Source organism: Drosophila simulans, chromosome 2L (genome assembly GCF_016746395.2).
Source record: "Drosophila simulans strain w501 chromosome 2L, Prin_Dsim_3.1, whole genome shotgun sequence".
NCBI classification, from domain to species: domain Eukaryota; kingdom Metazoa; phylum Arthropoda; class Insecta; order Diptera; family Drosophilidae; genus Drosophila; species Drosophila simulans.
Genome location: NC_052520.2, coordinates 11117959 through 11142702, shown reverse-complemented (window position 1 = coordinate 11142702; position 24744 = coordinate 11117959). Strand labels below are relative to the sequence as shown.

The following is a 24744-nucleotide window of genomic DNA, read 5'->3' as shown; positions in this document are numbered from 1 at the left end:
CTGATGGGGTTGGAGCGAAGATGGATGTTCGGATGGGCGAGGGTCCGAAATGTATTCGCTTTGAATTATTCCAAAATATACAGCAGCCGAGGCAGCGACGCCAGCCGAGGCAGCAAAAAAGTTTGCCCAAAGTTTGTCCCACTGTGTCAGTGTGTGTGTGTGTGTGAAAATCCACATGGACGTCTGCATATACATGTGAGAGTGTGCGTGCGTGTGCGGGGATGGTGGGGGAGTTCGTCTCGGTTAGTTTGGCGTACAGTTTTGTGAATTTGAATTAAATGTACATAGTTTTAGATTGCGTAATTCATTAGTACAGGCTGCAGCCTGATGCCCAGCCACCCTATCACTCGCACCACCCACTGGAACACCCACTGGACCACCCATCCCCACCCCAAAAAGGCGTCAGCACGCACGGCCAAATGATGAACGATGCGGTCGTATGTGGTTAACGTTGCCGGGGATTAGGCGATCCGGGGTGTGGGTTACTCTTTGGATTTCTGAGAGGGCGGATGAGTTGGTGTGGCTGTCGGGGATTTACTACTGCTGATGGGTGGCGATTCGGATGTTGCCAAACTCAATGAATAGCATAAATAGCTCAAGAAGTTTCGTTAACTCTCCGCTCCGAACTTTCACGATGATTATCATTCTGTGCAAGGAGGTATTTTAAAATATTTGTGAATTTAAAAATGAAATAGTAAATTAAAATTAATCTCCTGATTAATCATCATTAATTTATATTTTAATATAATCCATAAATTCTGCACAGAAATCAGTTAAGATTCCTTTTAGTTTATTAAAGTTTAAAATGTACTAACAAGTAAAACACAAGCTTTCAGGCATAATTGGGCTACCCAATTGAAGGGGACTTCAAATCAGACCCCAACGGACACTTATATTTTAAGGGCACAATGCTAATCCTTTTCCAGCTGCCTGCTGGATCCTTTGCGGTTGCGAGCAGCTGTTGAAAGGACCTCTTTGCCTGAAAGAAGAGCCGAGTCAAAGATGAATTGCTTCAGTCAGTGGTCGAACCGTTCTCCCCGCCTCCCAAAAGCAGCTTGAGTTTCCGGCTTTTCAACCCGATTCATCGCCCTCCTTACCCCCTCCACCTCCAACACTACACATCCATCTATCCAACTATAGAACCTTCGCCTATCCATCTAACCATCTAGCCATCCGTCCTTCCATCGAACACTTGCGCCGCACTATTTACGGTACAATTTATTACTTTATGAGCAGCGAACTACTCGCCCACCGCCCACTGCAGACCCTAAACCCCCGCCAATAGCCCCTCCCCCCTTGGACACGGACCAACGATTGTATTTAACTTCATTGCGAATGGAGAGTGGGGTGTTTGTGGGGCATGTGGGTGGTTTTGCGATGGTAATGAATGTATGAATTTAGAACGCAACTGAAAACTGGCGAGACAGTCGGTCGAGATAGTTTTTGCACCCAGCTAAATTCCCGCACCACCCCCATTTCGCCGCCCATGGCCCACCCCCACCCCGCATTCTATTCATCATCAGCAGGCGATGCGGTTGGGAGCAGGACAGGAAATGAGTAGAGGAAGTTTTAGTTTCATATTCGCACGGCTCTGGGTTCAGGGGCGTAGTGAATGGGTGGCCGAAAAGGGGTTTTTTGGATTGACGGTGGCTTGGGCACTGGCGATGTTGGCACTGCGGTTTGTTGGGAGGGAGGGGGTTAAATAGGATCCCCCTTTGGAAAGCGGGCGATGGCATGCTGTAGCGCCATCTCTATTCCTTTCACTCGCTTTGCTATGCGTGGCTGCGTCTGTATGTGTATATTTTCCTAGCTACGTGCATGTTTGCTTGTATGTGTGTGTGTTAGAAAGTTTGAATTGTATTGAAATTGTATTTTGTTAAAATTCATGTTTGTTATTGCTGTTTTAGTTGTTGTTTGGTTGTCGTTGGCCAACCATTTTGTCGGCCTGTCTAGCGCTCTCTTTCTCTCGCTATCTGTGTGTGAGTGTGTGGGCTTGATTGCGGCACACTGGGCGTATGAGTAATTTCATTTGACTACTTCTCCCGGCTTTTCGGTTTTTGCGTGTAATTCTCTGACAAAAAGCGGGGAACTCTTTTTGTGTTAGAGCTTAGTTGGCAATATAAATAGTGCAAAATAATATAGACTATTTAGGTTTGAGGCTGGGCCAGCTAAATCAATAAAAACACTGCACGAAAGAGGAATTTAATTTCGTTTCATGCCGAGTTAGCCTGGGATTTCTTCTCGTTTATTTGGTAAAGCCGGTACTCTCACACCGTGTTTTCTTTTTTTTTTTTTTCTTTCTTCCGGCTTGGGTCAAATGCTGGACAGGGGAAATACATCATCGACACGTTCGCCGGGTGGCATAACGAACCCCCACCCCCAGAAAGCCCCTCCCTTGACCCATGAGCGAGCCCCAATCCCCACCCGCGCGCCCACTTAGGCGCAGGATTCGATCGCACAAATTGCTCATTGCTGAGGAAATATTTGCAATAAATTTAGTTTATGGCGTCGGCTGTTGGCGCTCGAATGCCCGCCTGACTGACACCCCTACGACCCCCTTTCGCCTACGCCCCATTTGCCCCTTTGCGCCCACACATACACGCACATTTAACCTCGTTGTAGGTGGTGGCCGCCTGTCAAAGCCTAAATTATATGCCAGGATGCGTGTTGGTGTGTGCGAGTGCGATATTTGGAAATATTAAAATGCAGGACTCAACCAGCGATATGTGAGTGTGTACGTGGTGGTTTATTGATGTAATATCCTTCAATTATTATGGATATTTGGCGCATTCCCGCGCAGCTAAATTCTTGTGTATCAAAAACGGGTTTGGGTAGCCGCAAAAGAGTTATTTCTGCTCAACGTCCGCCCTTAATTAACTGACCCGCCAGCATGGGCTGTCAACTAACCCCCATCCTGGGCTACCATTCTGCAACCCCACAAACAACCAAATCCCAGTCATTGGGATGCGAAAGACACACAGAGATGGATCTGAAGGAAATGAAATGCAAACAAATGCTCCGTCTTGTGTTTGTGTCTGTGTGAAAAGGATATGTGAGCGCAGGACGCTGAGTGGAAACCCTGTTCTTCTCGAGGGGGTGAAGTCCTGGGCAGCAACTACTTTCGCATGTGCGGCAATAATTCATCCATTAAAAGGGATATCAATGCGTCAGAGGCGGTGGACGGCAGGGAGTTCTCGGGAGTGGCACAAAATAGGCAAGACGCAAGGCGGAAGCGAAGGAGCAGATCCTGGCTGGCATCGGGGTCAAATGGAAAAAGGACGAGTCGAGGCGAAGTCTTCGCCATCCGTTTGAAAACCGCACGCACACATTTTCTTCTGCTGAACCTTTCCTAATACACTTGGGGAAAACACAATATACATAATCACTTACAACACTTGAATATAAAACAGGGACTGCAAGATAAGGTGATTTATGAATACAAATAAAATTCATTATATTCATAGTAAGTTCGGGAAACTGTGTACGATATTTAAAATAACGTATAATAAACCCAATCCTTTTTTGTCTTATGTTTGCAAATATCTGTTTAATTGATAAAGTCACTTTGATTTCCATTTAATTCCGTCAATATGACAATTAGTTTTTATTAGTGTAGCTATCAATAGAAGCTGTGAACGAAATCCGAGTGATAAGCGAAAAATGCCGACAGATTGCAGGCGTCGCACGAAGAGAAGCCGAAGGACCGAAGAAGGCCAAAAGGACTTCAAATGGACTCGGCTGCGGAACTGAACTCGAGACTCGCACACACACACACACACATGGACGGCATCCATATGGATTTATGTAAATTCTATGCCCAAAAATGACCTTTTTGCCAAGGTAGCACTGCGGTGCGGGGCAAAAGAGCTCTGTCTTTGACTTTAGTAATATTTTCGTTGGAAATAAATTCGCATTTGAAACGGACTCGGATTCGGATTCGGATTCAGTAAACGAAATCCTTAAGCATACAATTGTGGAGGTGGAGGAAGCTGATGGTGAATGTGGATATGGATTTGCTTGGGCTTGGTTGTGTGGGCAGACGGATGCTTTGTTGCTACATACGACCACTTGAATTTAAAATACAACGTGGCAAAAAGGGCCGCACTCAACCCTTTGGATTCTTGGATTGGTAACCCAAAATTCAACCCTGCCCAAAAACGAAATAGTTTTGAGCAAAACTTTTGCATTTGGGCCCCGGTACTTGTGTGTCTGTGTGCGTTAAGCTCAAGTAGAAAGCGGCAAGAAGCAGAAGCAGAGGGAATTTTGTTTAAATTTAATGTATTTCCTATGGCAAACACTTGTCCACTTGTACCACCCAACCACCCACCCACCATCCACCACCCACTGTTGTGCCCAAGAACGAGATGGATAGAGCTGTAGAGCTATTTCTACATACATAATAATAATGGTTTTTCATTTCCATTTTTCGCATCTATTTCCAAACTGTTTGTGTGTGTGTGCGTGCAAAACAATTTCATTTGAAGTTTAAGCAGAAAATTAGAATTTTCAAGTGTTGCAATGGGTTTTTCAGTAGAAAAAGGAAGAGCCAGCTCCACCCCTCTCATATAGGATGTATGTGTGGAAACCTGTCCCATGCTGTCCGTTGCTGGGTTTCTGGTTTTGGTTTTCCTTCAAGAGAAGGAGAGCGTGTGTGTGTGTGTGTGGGTGCGTGTGTGTGGGGCGCACAATGACATAATCCCTCATCTACATAAACATTAGAGCGGGAATTTAACTCAAAAGTTTTTAGTTTCGGTTTCGTTTTCGGTCCATCCCCCAATTCCTGCCCGTCGGACCGAAAGTGTCTCCGGCTCTGGCACTTTTGCCCAGCAGCCTTCCTGCATACGAGTCCATATATATCAGCTCGTATAGGCCAGGGTGGTCTATCCAGCTAACACACACATACGCGCATACACGCTCACCAACACACACACACTCATCCATTCACCAACACTCACTTGAGTGTGACGTGCAGCAGATGGAGTTTTTGAAATTAATTTGATAACATTTTTGTTTTGTTCAGTTTCGCAAGCGGGGCGTGGCATTGGTGCAAACTATATATACCCATCTAGTGCATATATATTTGAAAATTATCTCCAACCATTTTTAGAGTAAAGTTGCCAAAAATTGAATTCTTTTGCGCAGAGAATTTGAAGAGCTTGACTCCATCAATTTATTGGATTTTTATTCAGTTAAAAGTGCGGAAACCTTTGTGGATTTCACAAATATTTAAAATGGAGCTGACAACTTTGCATCTTTATCTTTTAAATCCTTTTTGAGCCAAAACCACTATCTATTAAATTAAATATTTATTAGCTAAACATAGTGCCTTGCTGTAAATTCCCCTTATCAATTTTCCTCCACCACAAAACTTAAGGAAATGGATTTCCTCCGCTTAAGTACCGCTTCATGAGCGGGAATCATCAACCTTCTGCCCACATTCCCACTGCCACCAACTTTGAGATGACATAACAATGTCTTGGACAAGGATACATTGAACGATTGAAGCTGGCCAAGATACAAAGATACGGATACATGCGACAGCCGCACGCACTGCAAATGTATTTCCAATCATTTTACTCATTATCCGGGCAAAAGTTTTGCGGGCCCCCATGTGTGGAGTGTATCTGCGTATGTGTTAGTGCAAGTGTGTGAATCTACTTGAACATTTTCATGTCCTTCGCTCATTTGCAGCAGCTTGATTGGGGGCAATGGGCGGTGGGTGGAGTGAATGGAAAAAGTGGGTGGCTGGTGCCTCGTAAGCAAAGCTGGCCACACTAGGCGCGGTGAGTTAACGGGACCGAGCAGGACCCCGCAGATACAACTACAACTAAGTATGTATGTAGGCAAGTGTGCGGCGTGTTGGCGTTAATGGTTCTTGATGAAATGAAATAATGGGTGCGTTTATTCACGTAATGTATTTGTATTTGTTACAGCAACAGCAACACACATATTTACAATAATAACACAGCTCGTAAAATGAATAACTGAATGGAATGATTGAATGCCGGATGGAATGAAAGCGGCGCCCAGGCGACGCCGACAAAGGGCAACGGCTAACAAAACGCTTTTCGTTAGTTTTCATTATTTTCCGCATTTAAGCGTATTTATTCCGTTGTTAATCGAATTTATTAAATGCAAACACGCCAACAAATGCCGGCCAGAACATACATAAGGCAGTTGTTGGCTGGGGAAGGAGCCAGCACGCACCTTTCGAACTAAACACCACCCCACTTCTGAGCCACATGGGTGCGTTTTGTTTGACCTGAGAAATAATGTTTCTCGCATGCTTATTTCCTTTTGCTGCCGGCTGCTAATTTAACGCATTTCACGCAGTTCCAGGACGCCTAAAGTGGGGTAATGGTCGGGATCCTGGCAGCGTACGTCATTAAATGTCTCTATAGCCAAAATCCACACACCTGAGCAAATTATCTGGCGCGCAGATTGTAATCCTTTACGTGGCATAGCAGTCAGCAGATTTACCACAAAAATATAATTAGGCAAGCGATGCAGCTGACAGCACTAATCACATGGATCTGATAAAAGGATTTAGTTTTCAACTTCCGATTGAAAATCGTTGGTATTTGAGAATGCTGTATATCTTGCTTGAATTTAACTTAAGATATCGAGTTATTTATGAGATCCCATTAAACAACATTTCGTTAGCCACATAACATATCATTTAATCATTTAGACCACGGAAAATGCAATCCCGGCCATATTTGACTGTTTTCTTTTAGCCACTTTGGCGTTGCAGTCCAAGGAAATGTCAGAAGATGAACGATAGAGAGGAAAGAAGTGCATTTGTGAGCAGCTGGCAAATAGAACCCAACCGAACCAAATCGAAAGAAACTTTGCGCATTAGCTTCCGAATGCCAAACGCCAAATGGCCAGCAGACAGACAGCGCCAGTTGGTCCGGCCAAGTTTGTATCCGCCCCTGCCACGCCCCCTGCCCGCCCCACGACTTCCGGAAACTTTTGCATTTCGGTCTGGCCAAGAAATGAGCCACTGGCCTCATATGTCAATGATTTCTTTCCATTTCGCATTGTTTGTTTGCATTTCTTTGCCCACGCCATCGGCGCCAAATGCAGTATTCGCACCTACGCTCCTCGCTGCCAGGAATCCTTTTTTTCCTTGGCCGCCCAACTCTTTCTTTCTCCGATTTGGCTGATTTGAAGTAAGCCCTCCTCCTTATCGTCCTGTCACACACACACACACACACCCCCCTTAGCTGTTATTATTTTGGCTGCCATTTATTTGCTGTCAATGTTTGGGCCAGCAGCCGCCCAACGAACCACCCACCCACCTGACGAGGCCGCAGCCGCCGGCCTGGCTGTCCGCTTTCTTTTTTGTCTCCCCGATATCATTTTCATTTTAAAATGTCCTCGGCAACGACAGCGAAGACGCCTCCTAGCCAGAGTCCAGCTTTTCTTCGGCCAGCCTTCTTTTCTACGGTTCTACGGTGTCTACTACAGAGAAAGAAACCGGTTAAAGTCCTTCTTTCTTTTGGTGGAATGATTCTAGGAACTCTTCTATAAAATATATTATAATTCATAATGGAGCTTGATAAGGTTACACCACTAGTGCTAGCTATAAAAGATGCTATATTTTGCTTAGTGCTCGTGAGAAAAACATGATTTATTTTCCACAGTGCACGTTCTCCCATGTTATTCTAGTCCTTTTTGTGCTCCTGCTCCTTGAAGACAATTTCGGGCTAGGTTTTTGGCCAGGCCGGGCCACTTTATAAATGTTTCTGCAATGGATTTTTGCAAAGTAAACTTTTTCCTCTTTTCTCGTTCGTCTTTTGTAGTTTTTGGGGCCCGCATCTGATTGCGAGTGTGTGACATTTGTGGGGGCGGAGTGGCGGCGGCCAAGTAAATATATTAAAATGCAAACCCAACTCATATTACCGAGGCCAGGATCGTGGGCAGGGGGCAGGACTTAGCTTCCAAGTCCTTGCGCACACATGTGCGCAATTTCCAAGTCCGTTTTCGGCCATTGCCAATGCCCAGCGAATAAATCGAATGCACAAAAAAGCAATAAAACGAAATAAAATCTAAATATGTATGGTCTCGAGTGTCGCCCTTTTTTTGTGGGTTGGTGGAGCGGGGTAGCGGGGAAAATGTGGGCGGAGATGGCAGGAAAAACAGAAGGCAGGCAAAAATAAAAGAGAAAAAACTTATCATTTTTATCATTGCGCAAAAGTTTATCCTTTTTGCTCGGGCCGTTAATATTTTCGATTCGGATTTCCAAATGGCCAAAAGTCGCAGGACCGCCCCTTTACCGTTACTGTTCGGAATTTCAAATGACTTTGGCTCGTTGCGAAGCTTATTGAATGTTTATGCTTTATTAAATTTGATTTCTCTTCGCCACACCGGCATCTTCGCCTCCAGTCGGCTCCAACTAAACTGACCAAGTGCTGGCCAACATTTGTTGCAATGATCTATGTGCCCTGAATATTAAACGACATCGAAACAGGACTTTGAGTGTCCTGGATTCGGTCGAAGGATGGCAGTCGGTCTGCTCCTGAAGCCGGCACCATTATCATTTTAATGCGCGTTAAATGCGACATTTGCGACATGGGACAAAGTGCGTGTCATGTGCTTAGGAACACAAACAACCCGAAAGGAGGCAGGAATAAGGATCTGGTCAAATCATATTTGTAGCGCTTTTTTCCTACACTGAGAGTGAGGTGAAAAGAAAGCGGTTGCGTATTTACTATATACACATATTTCCAATTCAAAAGGTGAATGGATAGAAAACAAATTACGTAATATATGTATATGATATATTCAAATAGACCGATAAGTGAATGTAATATGTCTCAAGACATATTTTTCTGTCAGTGCAGCCTGTTTCGGCATCCTTCCGTTTCACAATCGAATGGTAATCATAATCACAATAATCGTAATAGCAATAGCCGTAGTTATGTCGATAACAATAGTGTTTGGTAATGGCAATAATCATTTTTTGTCGTCCGTTATGTAGAACATTTGCACATACGTGAATGGCCAAACGGACATTACGCACCCCGAAACCGAAAGCGAATGTGTTTATAATCACACGCCGAATGTCCTGGCCAACAGTTACATATCCTTGGCCTAATGCGACACGTGCTCCGCGCATATTTCTTGGCACCCTGGACGGGATTGGGCACGGGATCTAGTTGAGGCTCTGGTTCTGGACACCAGCGACAGTTGGTTATGGGCCTAATGATTGCCGCCCATTTGGGTTGGTCAACGCGTTACTCGGATCGAAAATCGTTTGTTATTGGATATTGGGATTATTTGGCTTAGGGAAATGGTTCATTTGTGAGTTTCACTGCCTAAAGGCTAAGCTAATACTACGTCTTAAAATGATATTAATAATAGTTTTACACATGAATATTAAATGCAGTAGATGTGCAATAAATCGATAGGTTTTTGAAAATAAATTTCCTTTTTTTGAATTCCAATTATTTCCGTATACTTCGGATGCTCATTATCGGCTTATAATTATTTGATAGTTAGTTACATCATAACAAATTTCTAAAATGATGCAAATCATATACAAAACATCAGTTTTCTTGTTTCTTCATAAATAATACAGAACAGGCAAATATTCGATAAATCGATAACGCTTCTTCAAATTTGTATTACTAATTTATAATCCTTTAACTTAAATATATCACTTTTTTTGCCAATTGGTAACTGCTTTAGTTATATGTACTTCCCATTTGTTTATCGATAGATCGACCGTTAGTTACAAGGCAAAATGCAAATCATATGTGTAATGTTTTGTTTCAAAACACTCTCTTTCCAATCGATTTGTAAATCATATACAAGAGGCAAATATTCAATTTTGGTTCCGTACAATAAAGTGTAAACGAATGACAAGCTCGTAATCGTATATAGTTTCGGTATAATGGAGCATATTAAAATGAAAAACTCGACTCACCGAAATCGCTGTTGATGCCAGAGGGTCCTGGCAGAAGTCCTGGAATGCCCTGGAGGCCGAGGAATGCATTTGGGAACGAGTGCGAGCGCTGGTTGTCAATCCCGTCGAGGGTTCCATCGTGCTGACCATCACCTCGATCCGAGGGCTCCGTATCACTGCTGTTCGAATCCTCACCCGCGCTCTGTCCGAGTTCGTGTTTCTATAAAATAATAAATATTATAATTAATATTTAATTATTAATGCATGCTGCCTTAATTCAATTAAAAAAAATAATATTACTGTGTGGGAAAATGAAATTAATCCTTTAACAACAAACAAATTTCACGCCAAAAACTATACTATATGAGTATTATCCAAAGTAACCCACCGGATTGGCCTGCTGTCCGTTGCTGTTCTCCAAAGCCTGCCCCAGTAGCGATTCCCTCAATTCCATGTTGCGCTCCCGATCCTTGGATGTGTCCCGACCGCTTCTGTTCCGGGTGAGCGGATGCTGTCCGGCGACGGGGAACTCCCGATCCAACAGCAATCGCTCGGGACTGATGCCATGCTGGGCGCGAAACAAGTCGGCGCTCTTGATGCGTTTCTGTGGCGGCGGCGTCAGATGGCTCTTTCGGCTGCCCTCCATCTCGCCCATGTCCCAGTGGTTGCTGCTGCTGGCCTGCAAGGAATATGGGATAGTAGATATGCCCAAATTTAGTGAAAGTCTGGAAGGGATCAACTAAGTCGAGTGCTAGCATTTCGTGGAACTGCACACTTTACTTTGCTGGGATTGGGGTTCGGGTTTCTTACGGGCGACGCTGCCGACGATGCCTTCAGCTCCTGGATGGCGGGCGTACCGCTCGTCTGTCCGCTGGCGCTGCTGCTGCTGCCGGCACTGGCTGCTGTTGCTGCCGCTGCTGCGGCAACTGCGGCGGTCAGGGATGCGGCTGCTGCTGCTGCTGCCGCTGCACTCGAGGCGGTCACAGGTGGCGGTATCTGGGGCGCACTGAACGGTGAGTTCAGGCTGCTGTTCAGGGATCCGCTGATGTTGTTGCTGCTGCTGTTGTTGTGGCTGCTGCTGTGGTTGTTGCTATTGCTGTTGCTGCTGTTGTTGCACGCGGCACTCGTTTGATTGGGCGATAAATAGCTGCTTATCTTGTTGTGATTACTGCTCTCGGCATTATTGTTGTTATTGTTATTGTTGTTGCTCAGGCTATTGCTGTTGCTGTTGTTGTTGTTGCTGCTGCTGTTGTGACTCAAGGCGGCGGACAAGGCCTTGGAGTAGGGATAGCCACCATTGACATCCGCCAGACCGCGAATCTGCAGCAGGTGAGCTGTCTTCAGAAAGTCGGGCAACTGTTCGTGGCTCACATTCACCTCACCATTGTACATAAAGCTATAAAAAAATGTTTGATAAAATATTTAAAATTTCAATTCATGCTAAAAATCAAGCAATAGATGTCTTAAAAATGGTCTATATATGATTTATTCAAACTCACCTCAGCAGATTCTCGACATCATCGCAGCGAACATCGCGCAGGATGACTATCGGGTGCTCGCAGGGATTGGCCTTGAGCAGCCGGCGGAAGTAGGGGCTGCAGGCGCTCAGGACGACCTTGTGGGCGGTGAAGGAGCGCTCGTCGCAGGCCAGCGTCACGTCGACGAAGTCCTCCTCGTCCCGCAGGTGACGGAAGGAGCTGAGGATCGAGCTCTGGAAGTCGTTCCACTTGAGGGCGTAGTGCTGCTGGTGCTGCTGCTGCTGATGTGAGAGGTTCAGGGAGGGCGGGGGCGTGGCCGGCGAGAGGGCGGATCCGGTGGCGGCCATCGTGAGTGAGGATAGGGAGGACAGGGCGTGGGCGGCTGCGGCGGCGGATACGGAAACGGAGGAGGTCGCAGGCGGCGGGGGCTCCATTTTGACCACGCCCGCGTTGTTGTTCTCCGCCGTCTGCAGCTGTGTGGATTCGGTCATTTAAGTGGACCTCGTCTAGCCGGGATGGGATCGGATGGTTTGGCTGTCTTAATGGACCCGGTTGCTTCTTCTTTTGTGGCTAATTCCTTGGCTATTGTCGCACAAATGCTTCCCCTCCTGCTTCGCCTTTGTTATGTGTGTGTGCTCTTCTTTTTTTTAATATTTCCTTTTTTTTTTTGAGGGGGCCTGGCAAATATTTGCACTGCCCGTCCGTATGTACGGATTTTCCGGCTTCTCTGCTAATTCGGCGGCAGCCTCGCGCGGCCTTTGTCCATTTTCACCGGACTCTGTTTGCCGCGGCGCCCATGGACGGAGCTAAGTGCTGGAGGGCGAGAGAAGAAACCAAAATTAAGATTAGTCTTCGAATGGCTCAAATCCAAATACAATTGCTCGGGCAGGTGGGCCAATCATTAAATATTATTACCAATTATTCATACATAAGCAGCGGGACTGGGACTGCCGTAGTGCCGCTGGATCCGCGGTTGGTCTAATGAAACCATTAATTACACGAGCGTACCCCCCAAACCATCGAACCACTGAACCATCGAGAGCGGGCCACTTGTCGGGGGCATTAGACGCAAATCAATTTAATTTAACCGTTTACAAGCCACAAAACAATGGAGCTAACGTTGCCCGCCACTCGCAAGATCTTTGACTTACACTTGGGAAAATCGGTATTAAGAGATTAGATATTCTGTACTTTATTTTCGCACTTTTTACAATATTTATCATTAATTGGGAGAATAAATTTGAAGTTCCCATACAAATGTCAAATATTATTTAAGGCCATCTATATTTTTTCATAATTCCAAAGTATCATAGTCATTTTCTTAGTGCACCCGCCAAATAATTGTACAAGATCATTAGATCATTAGGTAACCAACCACCAACAATCCATCCATCTTCAGTGTGCTGCCGTTCACCGATCTCCCCTCGCTATAAGGCGGACCAACCTGATCGATGTACCGCCATCAAAATATTTATAAACGCATTCATCTCTGGGTTTCGGGTTCATCTCGTCGCTGGTCTTGGATTACGATCGCCATGGAAGATTCGGATTACATCTTGGCGTTCGAATAATTCGAGAGGCGGAACTCCGTATCCCCCTAATTCCATTACCTTCACCATCTCACAAATACTATACTTTCAATGCAATTGGCGCCTGCAGTTGCAGCTTGGTAATTTTTCATGGTACATTTGGAATTCCGCTCGAAAATCATGTTCACAATTTCCCTGGGTACTCATGCACTTATTCACTCTGACTCACAACGTTGTTTGATTAATGATGGGGCATTTTAAACTCGATTATGGCCATCACTTCTGGCCGTGACTAAGACAATCGAAGGAGGTTGGTCGGCAATGCAGCAGGTATTTTATTTGAAACAAGTAGGCTACTTGGTATGTGTTATTTGTGCAATGAGTGAAGGGTGAGTTAAATGATTTAACTACATCGTTGTGGAATTTGAACTGGCTTTTTTCCCATTTTGATTTTTTTGAAATAAATGGGAAAGTCTTAGGCTATAGCCTATACCAAAAATCTATGGTACCTTTTACCCCCAATCGAAACCCTCTGCGTTGCTTTGCGCTTCCCTGAGCTGCGTGCATTTGTTTGCGCTAATTTATGAAGTAACCCAAAACAATTTCATCACAACACATTTGCTGGCAATTATTTCGTTTATTGAACAAACATTCGCTTTGCCTCGCACATCGCATAAATCCGAGGGGTTGGGGGCGGGGCCAGCTGCCATACCATACCATACCATACAATACAATAACTAACCCGGCCAAGACACAACAAAATAAAACAACAGATAGTTTCCGGCTTGGTAACCGAAAAATATGTAAATGAATGGCGAGGGGCGCAAAAAAGGGCAGCACAAAATACGTTTTTCACATGTAATCAGCAGGATGTGTGTGTGAGTGTGTGTGTGTGCGCGCAGGACGCAATTGCATTCAGCATGCCACACACATCAAATGTCCAACTTTCAAACGGCAACTGCCTAAAAACAAAAACATTTCAGAAATTTGCGTTAAACAAAACACAGTACATTTTGGCAGCCGAAAAGGGCCAAAAGCCATTCGTGAGTGGGTGTGTAATTGAAAGGAAGAATATCCTGCGGGTCGGAGTCGAGCGTAACATAATAACAAATAAATGTAAATGATAATGGTAAATAAAAAACGAATTACTAAATAACACAGATATCGCTGGCATATGTATGCGTACACACACCCACCAGGATATATATATACATACATATATAACGATCCACATACGATATTTATATGGCTATACAAACACGCGTATGCAAAAAGAGTTGGGGTTCGTATCTAGAACTGCGGAAATGGCAGCAACAACTGCTGTTGGCCATGGGCACAATCAAATTTGTACTAACTATTTGAACACCCCGAACATTTGATACCCCGAAGGGTATATTAAATCGAGCGACTATCTTGTGACTGACAAAGATAATATTTTCAAATTATGTTATTTCACATGGTTTGTTATTTTGCACCAATACAAAAAAATATTAAAGTGACAAATTTTACCAATATTTGAACGAAAAACCCAAAATCACAGGGTACATTTAGTTAGGATAACTTCTGCTTGTTATTTTTGGTAAATTGATACTTTGCCTTGGCAAGTGAACTAAGTCCTTGGTAAATATTTTACCCCCACCGCCACGCGTCTTACAACCCTCCGATTTGCCCCTGTCATGTATACCCCAAACACATCCTTATAACTAGGATTCGGGGGCGGTAGGAAAGGGGGAGTGGCGTTATGATGATGATTGTTATTTTTACGATTTGCATTTGAGCAAATCGGTGGGAGAATCATTGAATGTACACAAAGTCCGAGGTACAAGTTGCTCCTTAGTGTGTGTTGTTGTTTCTTTCATTATTTTTACAGTTATGTTTATATCGTTTATGAGCTCATATTGTGGGGCGTTCGGCCTTATAAAGGGAATGTGCTGGGAAAGCCATAAACAAAATAAACGCATGAACATCAAATCAGGAAATTGAGTCAAATTGGTTTCGGATGCGAGTGTGTAGTTTGTGAATGTTAGCCAGAAATAATTCAAAAACTTTGCCGATTAAATAAAATTAAGCTCAGCTTTTAATAAAAAGAATAGGTTTGCATGATTAGTGCTAAAATTATGCATATAATAACGATTATATTACGGCGCCTAGTATCAAATCGAATTATAAACGGTGTCAACAATGCAAATTCCGCACAGCCCATTTAAGGAGATCGTTCTATCAGCCTAGTTCAAAAGTGCAAAATTTGTATGGGACAATGGGAAAGGACCTCACTCAATGCAAGCAAATTAGTTAAAAACCAATTAAAATCGCTCATCCGCCACGTTGACCAAGCCGACGCCACACGATGATTGCGGAGGAGTTTGGCCACCATATACATACATACATATAAAATCTGTACATAGGGTAAATGGATGCACTCGTAGCTGTGTGTGTGTGTGAGGCTGCACACGTTCCAGGACCAAATATTCTAAAAATCTAAATTAGAATGTCAATAAAATGCCAATTTTAATGAAATAATTAATTAGATTTTGCACATCAACAATCTAACACGCATTTGCGGACCAAACACCCAGTCGTATGTATTTATAAATCCATGCGTATCTATGTTTTCTAGTCGACTAAAACCATTTTTAGAGCCGAACCGTCACACTCGTGAGTGGATGTGTGAAATTCACATGGGAGATTTGCCTTTAAATACACTAAAAGATTGTGGAAATGGAAGTTATTTAAGCCATTTTTTTCTACAACTAAAACTAAAATGAAATACAGCCATAGAACTATCAATTTTGAAACATCTTCAATTTATTTTCGGTTCATACTCCATTTCAGCATTTCAGCTCTGATTTATGTATTTGGTTGTATTATCCTGCAGGTTTTTAACCAAAAAACTCTCTCATGGCCACACATCAAAAACAGATGTATAAATTAGCATACACGCCAGCAAAAGCGTTATAGTTGCTGGCTACCATTTTGTTTAGAGTTCGCCTGACCTCGCACATTGGCTTTTTCTAAATTTGCATGCGTTTCTATCTCCATTTTCCTTATTATTCATCATGGCATCCTATTCAGTTGTGTTTTTCTGCTGGCAGCAGCGCGATTTGTTCGATTTTCAATTATTTAAATGGTTTTATTTCGTTCGCCTCACATTCACACTCATTTGCATTTCTGGACCCCAATCCTCGCCAGCCACCACAGCCATATCATCGTCCTCAAAGTTGGACACGCATCAAAGTGGCACTCAATGGCAACAAAAAAAAACTAAAAGCGATAAGGGAACTGAGATGGAACTCACAGCGCGACTATTCCTAATTGCCTCGGAGACTTTAAATTGAGACATGAAATTGAATAATTCAAAATAATTAGCAGGCCAGAAGACAGCCCTCGGTGGCAGTGGCACTGGCTGTCTCAATCTCATTCTCAGTCGCAGTCTGGTCGCGTAATTGCATTAATGATTTTGACAAATGACCGACGCCAAAGTCGCCTTTGACTTTGACGTCGACTCGATGCAGATGAGAGGCCCAACTATATTGGCCAAAAGACTGGGTGACTAGCCACAGTCCCAGCTCAATTTATTACATTTAACGCAAAAATCAATCAAGGTAAGAGCTGCTGATTCAGGGCCAAGTGGTTTTACACCTTAATAAAATGTTAAAACTAAGTAAAACAGCTACTAAGCTAATTGAAAAACAATAAAACGCACTAGATCGTATACATAATCAAAAATCCCAAGAAAATTGATTAATTTTCAATATTTTATTTCTAAACCCGCCACTGGACAGACTACTATTTTTCCCAGTGTTCGGCTTAGAAAAATCTGCGATCCATTTCACGGATAGACATTGAGGCGCATTCGTAGCCAGCTGCTAATTAAACTAATTGAGTAATTTCAGAAATACAGAAATTAAATGAGCAAATAAAAATGCCCAAAAGACAGAGACATAAACAACAAACCAAAGCCAAATTTTAAAGCGCAGTAATCGCGAGCGCAATCGAAACCCAAACCCGAAATGGCCCCTAAAAATTGGATTTGTAGAGGGGCAAGATCTCCCAACCATTCGTCAGATGCGTGAGACCATTACTCATGGATCCAACTAGTGCGATAAGATCGCACTGCAATGCGTTTTTATTGGCACCCACTAGCCCACTATATCCACTATGGCCACTATATCCACTGTGAGCAACCAACCTGTCCTAATTAATTTCCAACTTCACCAAAATGGCTCTCTTAATGGGGCGAGTCCACTAGCCGATAGCCATCTCAATGGGCCGCAATTAGCCCGAGGTTGCTATTGTTGCCGCTAGTTGATAGTTGGTAGTTTCGCATGGCCAAGAAATGTGTGGCCAAATTTATGCAAATGCCAATTCGTGGATGCCATCACTCCAGCAAGTTTTCAACTTTCTTTTGACCAACAGAAAACACACATAAAGATAACTAGATACATGGCCAGCTATATAAATGCGTACATATATACACAAGATGTCAATGAACTGTCGTCTATAATAAAAATGGTTAATATTAAAAAAGAACTTAAAAGCCGGAGCGTAGAAGAAGAAATTGAAGATGCGGAGACAGAAATTGATCTGTTCGACCAAAGATTGGGTAAAAAAGAGCCGGGGGAAGAAACAAACTAAATATGTGGTATTTGAAATTTACATAAACTGGCCATAAATTAAATTAGCCAAAGCTAATGCTGAAGCGGAGGCCAAAGTATCCGAAAGATACAAGATGCAGGCCAACAAGCGACCCAGCATCATCATTATTCGAATACAATTAACACAAAGAGAAAGCAACTACGACAGCAGCAGATACAATGGCCGTAAGAATGAATACGTCGCATCGTTCAGATATTCACCGTATATACTGGCATTAATTTTCCCTCTGGTATGCCACCACATCCAACTTTCGGCATTGAAAAGCCATAAAAATTCGAAAAAAAAGAAAAAACGAAAAAATAAGTTGAGTCCGAAGTAGAAGTAGGAGAGATCACAGCGGATCGCGGATACAGATACAAATGTATCGCGACCTGTAAGTGTGCGTCGTCGTATCTACATCTTATAACATTTAATTCATTGTTCACTATTTGGATTTTATGTGTATTATGTATTCCATTTTGTAGTTTTCGTTTTCGGACATTGTTTTTGTTTTTTCTTTCCCCTTTTTTTCCGTTTTTTTTTTGGCTCTTAGCCGATTCGATCTCGCGTTGTAAAGTGCTTCGGCTAGCTGGCCATAATGGAAAACGCGTATTGGCCAAGTTGTGCGTGGCGCTGTTGTTGTCATTAAATTTGCGTTTATTTCATTGGTTAACTTGTCTCCATTTCCTCTCCTCCGTTTTCTATTTCGTCTGTCTGCCTCTCCCATTCCCCCCTCGCCTACAATTGTATCTGTATCTGTATCGGCTTTGTATCTGCGTGTGCGTTTTATTGTTTCGTTTCTTGCTCGTTTTCAATGTTTTATTTAATGATCGTGTTTACATACTTAGACCATCTCTTTCGCCCACGGTATTTCAACTAAATTGTATTTCTTTCAGTCAACTTATATGTGGGCAATTCAATGATATTAAAAATATTTGGTCAATCCATAAGAAGTGAGCTAGATTGTGAGATTAAATAAGTCGAGTTATTTACATTCTTTTTCGGTACAGATAGAACATAAAGATCTGAAAAACATTGTAACTTAATTCATTTAATTTCAATCAAGATGTTGGTACATGATGATAATATTACCCAGTAAATGACTGGCCCAGAGTTTCACTTATCGGTACACAATCTATTATTGTTCCCTCACCGAAAGTGTCAATCCGATTTCCAGTTCCAGCCGAGATTATCCGGCCAAGCGGCTTTGATTGGGTTCGGGGGTCAACTGATGGATCGATATGTGACTGGCGTTGACGGCGGTGGCCAGGTTAATTATAACATTAGCCAACTGACAACTGGTCAGCAGCTCAACTGGTCCTCAGCTCAAAGTATCGAAGTAATCGAAACACACACTCCAGCACACACTGCTGATTTGTGAAGCGGAAGGTGTTTGCCATCGCCATCGGGCAAACAATATCCAAATATACTTTTCCCACACTGCCGTCTGTGTTTCGAGGTGTTCACACCGACCGACCATCACCATCACCATCCCCAACCCCATCTCCATTCCCTCGATGAGTCGGAGCTCCCCCGCGCGGATTTTTAGATCGGGTTCGGTACTCGTAAATTTCCATATGACATTATTAGGTGGTTCGCTGCTTCTCGCTGCTCCTCGTTGCCGGCTATTATGTCATAATTTTAGGAAAAAGTGAAGCGCTCAACCAAAATAAATTAAAAATTGCTTTCATGCTTGAATCGTTTTTTGAACAAGGGGAGCGGGGGGCTGAATGAGTACTTGGTTGCCTGCGAAACCGGCGAACTTCATTACCGGTCGCTTCACATCCAAATATAAAGCACGTTGTGACATTGCCACGGATCGATCCCTTGTACCCAATACCCTATACCCTACACCACTCACACACACACACTCGCTCCTCCAAGTGTTTATGGTCGATTGAAGGCTTGTAATGGATAATATGCTGCCGCTTGCTGTCCCCTCCATTTTGGGATTCAAATTTAGAACGCCGGGGTGAATGAAGTGCGCAATATTCAATTAAAGTCATTATTATTAGTAATTTCCCATCGCCAGCAATTTCCATTGATTGTTCGTTAGATCCATCCATCGATCTCCAGATCGAACATCCATCGATCGGTGGATCGATCGAACTGTAATCCCACCCCCAACCGCACTAATTGATATTCGAGTGCGATAGACTCTCGGCCCCTTGGGGGCCAGTTGCATTTTGTTTGGGAACCGAGGACGGTACGGACTCCATACCGGAAAAATTCATCAATTTCCAATTTGTATGTATTAAGGCGAGCGGCCCACACCCCCCATTTGGGAGGGGGAGGGGGTGGTGCAAGCATAATGAGGCATTATGCAAAAATGCCCGAGTATACTTTATCGCTAATGAAGAGCTGTATTTTTTCTGCTCGCTTGCCTACATACGGACGTCTTTATTAAAAGTAATTAAGTCGTTGTAATTGTCATTTGACGAACTGTCAGTTAAGTGGAATAGGTGCTGGTTGGTTGGAGGGGGGGAGGGGTATACAAATGGGATTGTTTTGACATCTGTGCTAGGAAGCTACTTCAATTTAATACCAGAACTAATTCCGATTCAATTATTTTGGGGCATTAAGGATTAGCAGATGACACAAGGTATTGGATAAACCAAAATCAATTCAAATCATAATTTTAAGTTTGGATTTGCATTAAGATTACCAGTTTCCAGCTCTACTCGAAGTTGAATCTACCCCATGGAGTGATGTTGCCCCCTCAAAAACCAAGTTCCCAATTCTTGCCCCATTCCAGTGGCTGGCGTCATTGAAGTAAGTAATAATTGTGTCTAAATTTGTACGCAGACCATTTGAATCTCAATAAAATTTATAGTTATGACGAAAATATCTCCTCCTCGCCCGCTCCACAAGTCGATTCCGCTCCGCAGGCGAGCTTTAAAAGCATTTTTGGGTTGGGTTGCCTTTGGTTTGGTTTGTCTTGGTTTGGTTTGGGTAGCCAACGCGACCGTACAGAAATTGAACTCAAGTGCAGACAATTGAAGCTCCTCAGAGAAATTTTTGGACTGCGGGTTTTTGCTTTGAGGTTGTGCGTTGAGGGGAAATGCCACCCCTTTTGATGATGCATGTGTGTGTGTATTTGATTTTGATTTCAATTCTCTATTTCTGCGTCTGTCGTTCGCTTTTTTTTCTTTTTTGCAAGCGGTTATTAACCAATGCAAAAGTCAGCCGACAGTCGAGTACTCGCGCCATTTGGTTAATTGATTCCAACGTTTGCCATACCCCCTCCCAACCACCCACAGCCCTCAGAAGTCCCTCATGCCCTCATATGATTTGGTTTTTTGCTGGCGTTTGCTTTGACCAATTCGAATTTGTGTTATTTATTGTTGCCATAGAGCCATGGACACAACTAAATCTGTATTGCAAACTGGACAAGTGAAAGGGGAAGGAGGGCACACTGAAAGAAATCAGTCGCAGTTTAATTGTTGCTCTGTTAACAGATCTAAACTGGAGTTTATTACATAGAATAGAATCTTTAGATTTATTCCTATATATTGTATTCAAGTGCTCTGTGATTTCTTTCTGTGCACTTTGCAGGGGGGAGGTGAGTAAGTTTCTAGGAACTGTAGGTACCCATAGGGTGGGGGATAGTGACTTAGAGAACACTGAGAACGCCACAATTACGGCAAATTAAAAGTAATATTGCGTGGCTCTTTGATTCTATTAAGACTGTTAACCGGGGGGTACGACAAGGAGTTTGGGGCAATTGGATGGGGGTTTTTACTCGTAGAGGGGTCGCATCGAGGGATGCCAACTCGTTCACATTTAACAACATTAAGAAGCTTTTCAATTGCGCGGCATTCAATTAGCGAATTGATTTGGCCAGTCCACTTAATGGAAATTTGAGTGGTACTCACATGTTGCTGCTGGTTAATGCTGCTTCCACTGCTTGCCAGAAAATTTCGATGATGTGGCTTAGCTTTCGATTATGGATGTTGCTGCTGCTGCGTATCCTCCAAGTGTTATTGTTGCTTCTTCAAATGGCGTTGTCTATTCTTCTCGAATTTTATACGGCTGCTGCAGTTGCTTCTTCCACTTTCAGCTGCAACTCAGTGTCTGCAACAAAAGAAACGGAAAAACAGTTGACCATTAGAAGATATTCTAGATTCACCCTCGACTCGCTGGGCCCTGCGATAAAAGTGTCAATTGCAATCAGAATTTATTGCCACCTTGCGATGCGTGGCTCAATTCGTTGTATTAGGATCAAAGCCAGCACAGAAATCGACCGACCCCGAAATCGAAGGTCAGACAGACCCCAGACTGAAACTCGATTTGGGTTACCTGTTTACCTGTTCGTTAGCTCAACGGTCTAATTGCACCCACTTAGCACTCACACACGTAGGATGCAACAATTGCTGTTTATTCTGGCCCTTTTGATCCACGCATATAAATTTCCAGCTTGACAAGGCGGTCTTTCCTTTGTCCCTGGACCAGAATCTGAAAAGATCTCACTAGATCCTTTCCTGACCAAAATTCCTAACACGCAAGGTGGCTGTTAGTTGGAACAGAGCCACCAAGGGATAGTAGCCAACATTACCCCAGTTTTAGCCCCCCTGTGAAAACGAAAGAATAACAATAAGCAAACTAATTACTGATACGCGTGGAAATTTTCAGCAATAACAAGATCCCGAAAAAAAGGGTTCAGTGGTGGAAAATTATGCGCTGCAATTTTTATTGCCTCATTGTTTGGGCCATGTTGTTGGCTGGCTGATGTTGCTGTGGGTGCTTTGCATTGTGTCGGCTTTGTTTCTTGGACATTTTTGGGTTAATGTTAATTACCCGAACTGCTTTCGCACTGAAGAAACCCAAAGCAATTAAAATTTTTATGACGCACTGAGTTATTACTTCAAATCCACAAACTTGAGTAATGGCCACGCCCCCCAGCTCGCTGACCTCACCCCCCAAAAGGACGTGAGAAACTCGCCCAGAAAAACGCAAAAGAAAAGGAAAACGAACGCCCACGAAATGGAGATGAAGAAAAAATGCGAAGCAACAAAAAAAAAAAAAAGAGGCCAACCGAATTTGGGTTCGAGAACAAGAGGAGATATTAAAAAGATTTATTGTTTTATGATTTTCAGAGGGGTCACGACCAGCGTCGGCAAAACTGCAACTGTTTCGGTTTAGATTTTCTACCTGGGCGGCAGGAGGTCAAAGGTTAATCGCTCTGGGTTCGAGATCGATGCTACCAGAAAAAACGTATGCCACTTGCACTTTCACTGCCGCAAACAGCGAAGTGAAATGCTGTAATAAAACTCTAACTATCAAAATGCAATAAATTATACAAAAATCCCCCAGCATTCGTTCCTCATGGCATCTTAACTCATCTGCTACTTATACCTCTCGACATTTCATTCGTTGATAATTTACATAAAACGATTTTCGGCTAGATTTCAAGCCATTCAAGCGGCTGCAAGTGAAAAGATTTCCAAAATCAGATATGTGAAAGTTTATTAATTAGCCAGCAAATGCCAGATCGTCGAGGAACTGAAACGACGTCGTAGTTTCGACTTGAGTTGAATGTATAAATTAAATCTGTGACTTAAGCTGGTTAAGGTCGGTATACAAAATCTTGGTCAGAAGTAAATATTTTGATTTGGCTTAGATTTGTAGACTTATAACAAAAAGATCTTCAGTCTTGGAAAAAACCACGTTATGCGTATAGAAAGCCAAGTTTAATTTAAGATTTAATTGCTTACTGATAATTACGGATATGATTCACCGCATAATTATGCAAATATGGCAGGCGATTTCAGCTTTTCCTGCGATCATTAATTGAGGGCTGACGTCATTGCGCCTTAATACAGCCCGAGCAATGCTTGTAATTACTTCTTCCACTACAACTAACAAGCCGAAGTTGTTGTTGTTTTCCCTTCGAGTGGGCGGAAGTATCAGTGGGTGGTGCTGAAGGTGGGTGGTGGGGGGTAGCAAAGGATTGCATGATTAGGACGCATATCAATTACTGGCTACAAGACTTCTCTCTCCCCATCCGCGTTACAAGCCAAATGTGATTAACATAAAAGGTCAGCAAGCTCTGTGTGGGGGAAAGCCGAGTTACCAAAAACACCAAGCACCCAAAACCCAACAACAATGGAAAGTGGTTAAAAAAGTAGTAATAGGCGTAATAAGAATAATTGGCGATAGCTCGGATGGGGCTCGGAGTTAGGCGGAGTCCTAGTGCGTGTTCTGGGGTTAGTCCTGTAGTTGTTTTGGTTGTTGTTGTTGGAACGCGTTGACTTGTGACCATTTCATAAATACCGTTATAAACAAATTACGACAATAATAACAACAACAGTAGCTGGAAATATGAAATTTCTTTTTTATTGCTCACATTTACACATGTCGAAGCAACGCCCTTCGCCAGGGTCTGCCCCTTGACCCGCTCGCCCTCCCATCGAATAATACCCAAAACAAAAAAAAAATATGAATTTCTAATGAAATTAACCTCCTGCTATGCAGCTCTTTTGGTTACGGGGTTAGAGTGTTTATTTGATGACGGGCCCACAACTATCCAACCATCCCAAAAACAGCCTGACCGAAGGACAGCTGGAAACCTGGGGAACCTCGGCTCCCACTCCAAAAACCTTTACACAGAAAAGTAGGGATGCCTATAACCATTCTATATGAATTTTAAAAAGTAAAAGGATTCATATCAACCACTATCTTCTGATATCATAACTAATCATTAGATATTCCTGTCCTTAAATGTCAAGTAGCTGTTATAAATCGAATTTTGATCTCCACTAATAACTTTTGACTGCATTTCTCTGAGTGTACTTTCCAACTGCGACTTCCATTGACCCCTTCACTGTTAGCCCGCCTTTCTTTCCGTTCGCACATTGTAATTTTTGGTAATAAAAACGGTTTTTACTTCATAATTTTTCGAAAAAGCGACTGCATTATACGGGGTATATTAACCTACCTAGGATAATTGCAGGACTCAGAAAATTACTGAAAATCCAAAAGTGGAATGAGGCAAAAGGAGTTGAGGCGAATAAGTCAGAACAAAGTTAAATTGGCATAAAATATCGAAATACTCGGAATCGTTTATTTATGCGCATTGTGAATCACCTTCGAGCGGGAGAACAAGAGACGGCAGCTGACCAAAAATTAAGAAGAATCTTCGCCAGAAAAAGAAGTCGGCGCAGCAGACTGTCGAGTTAAGCTTAAGTGG

General features: G+C 43.2%; 1 protein-coding gene across 8 annotated transcripts in view; it reads right to left on the bottom strand.

The window, feature by feature from the left end:
- LOC6731964 (protein abrupt) overlaps window positions 1-24744 on the bottom strand; it is a 46522-nt gene that overhangs the window by 13420 nt on the left and 8358 nt on the right. For 5 of the 8 annotated variants that reach the window (XM_016179989.3, XM_039298470.1, XM_039298471.2 and 2 more), the window contains 5 exons: window positions 21431-21629; window positions 11413-12204; window positions 10694-11309; window positions 10302-10592; window positions 9935-10133 (listed from right to left, as the gene is read on the bottom strand). In XM_016179989.3, the coding sequence (XP_016024643.1) occupies window positions 9935-10133; window positions 10302-10592; window positions 10694-11309; window positions 11413-11882 (1576 nt within the window). In that variant the 5' untranslated portion in view covers window positions 11883-12204; window positions 21431-21629. Of the gene's footprint in view, window positions 1-9934; window positions 10134-10301; window positions 10593-10693; window positions 11310-11412; window positions 12205-12306; window positions 12331-12542; window positions 12565-21430; window positions 21630-24744 lie in introns of those variants that run through there. The other 3 variants (XM_039298475.1, XM_039298472.2, XM_039298473.2) reach the window with 3 other exon arrangements.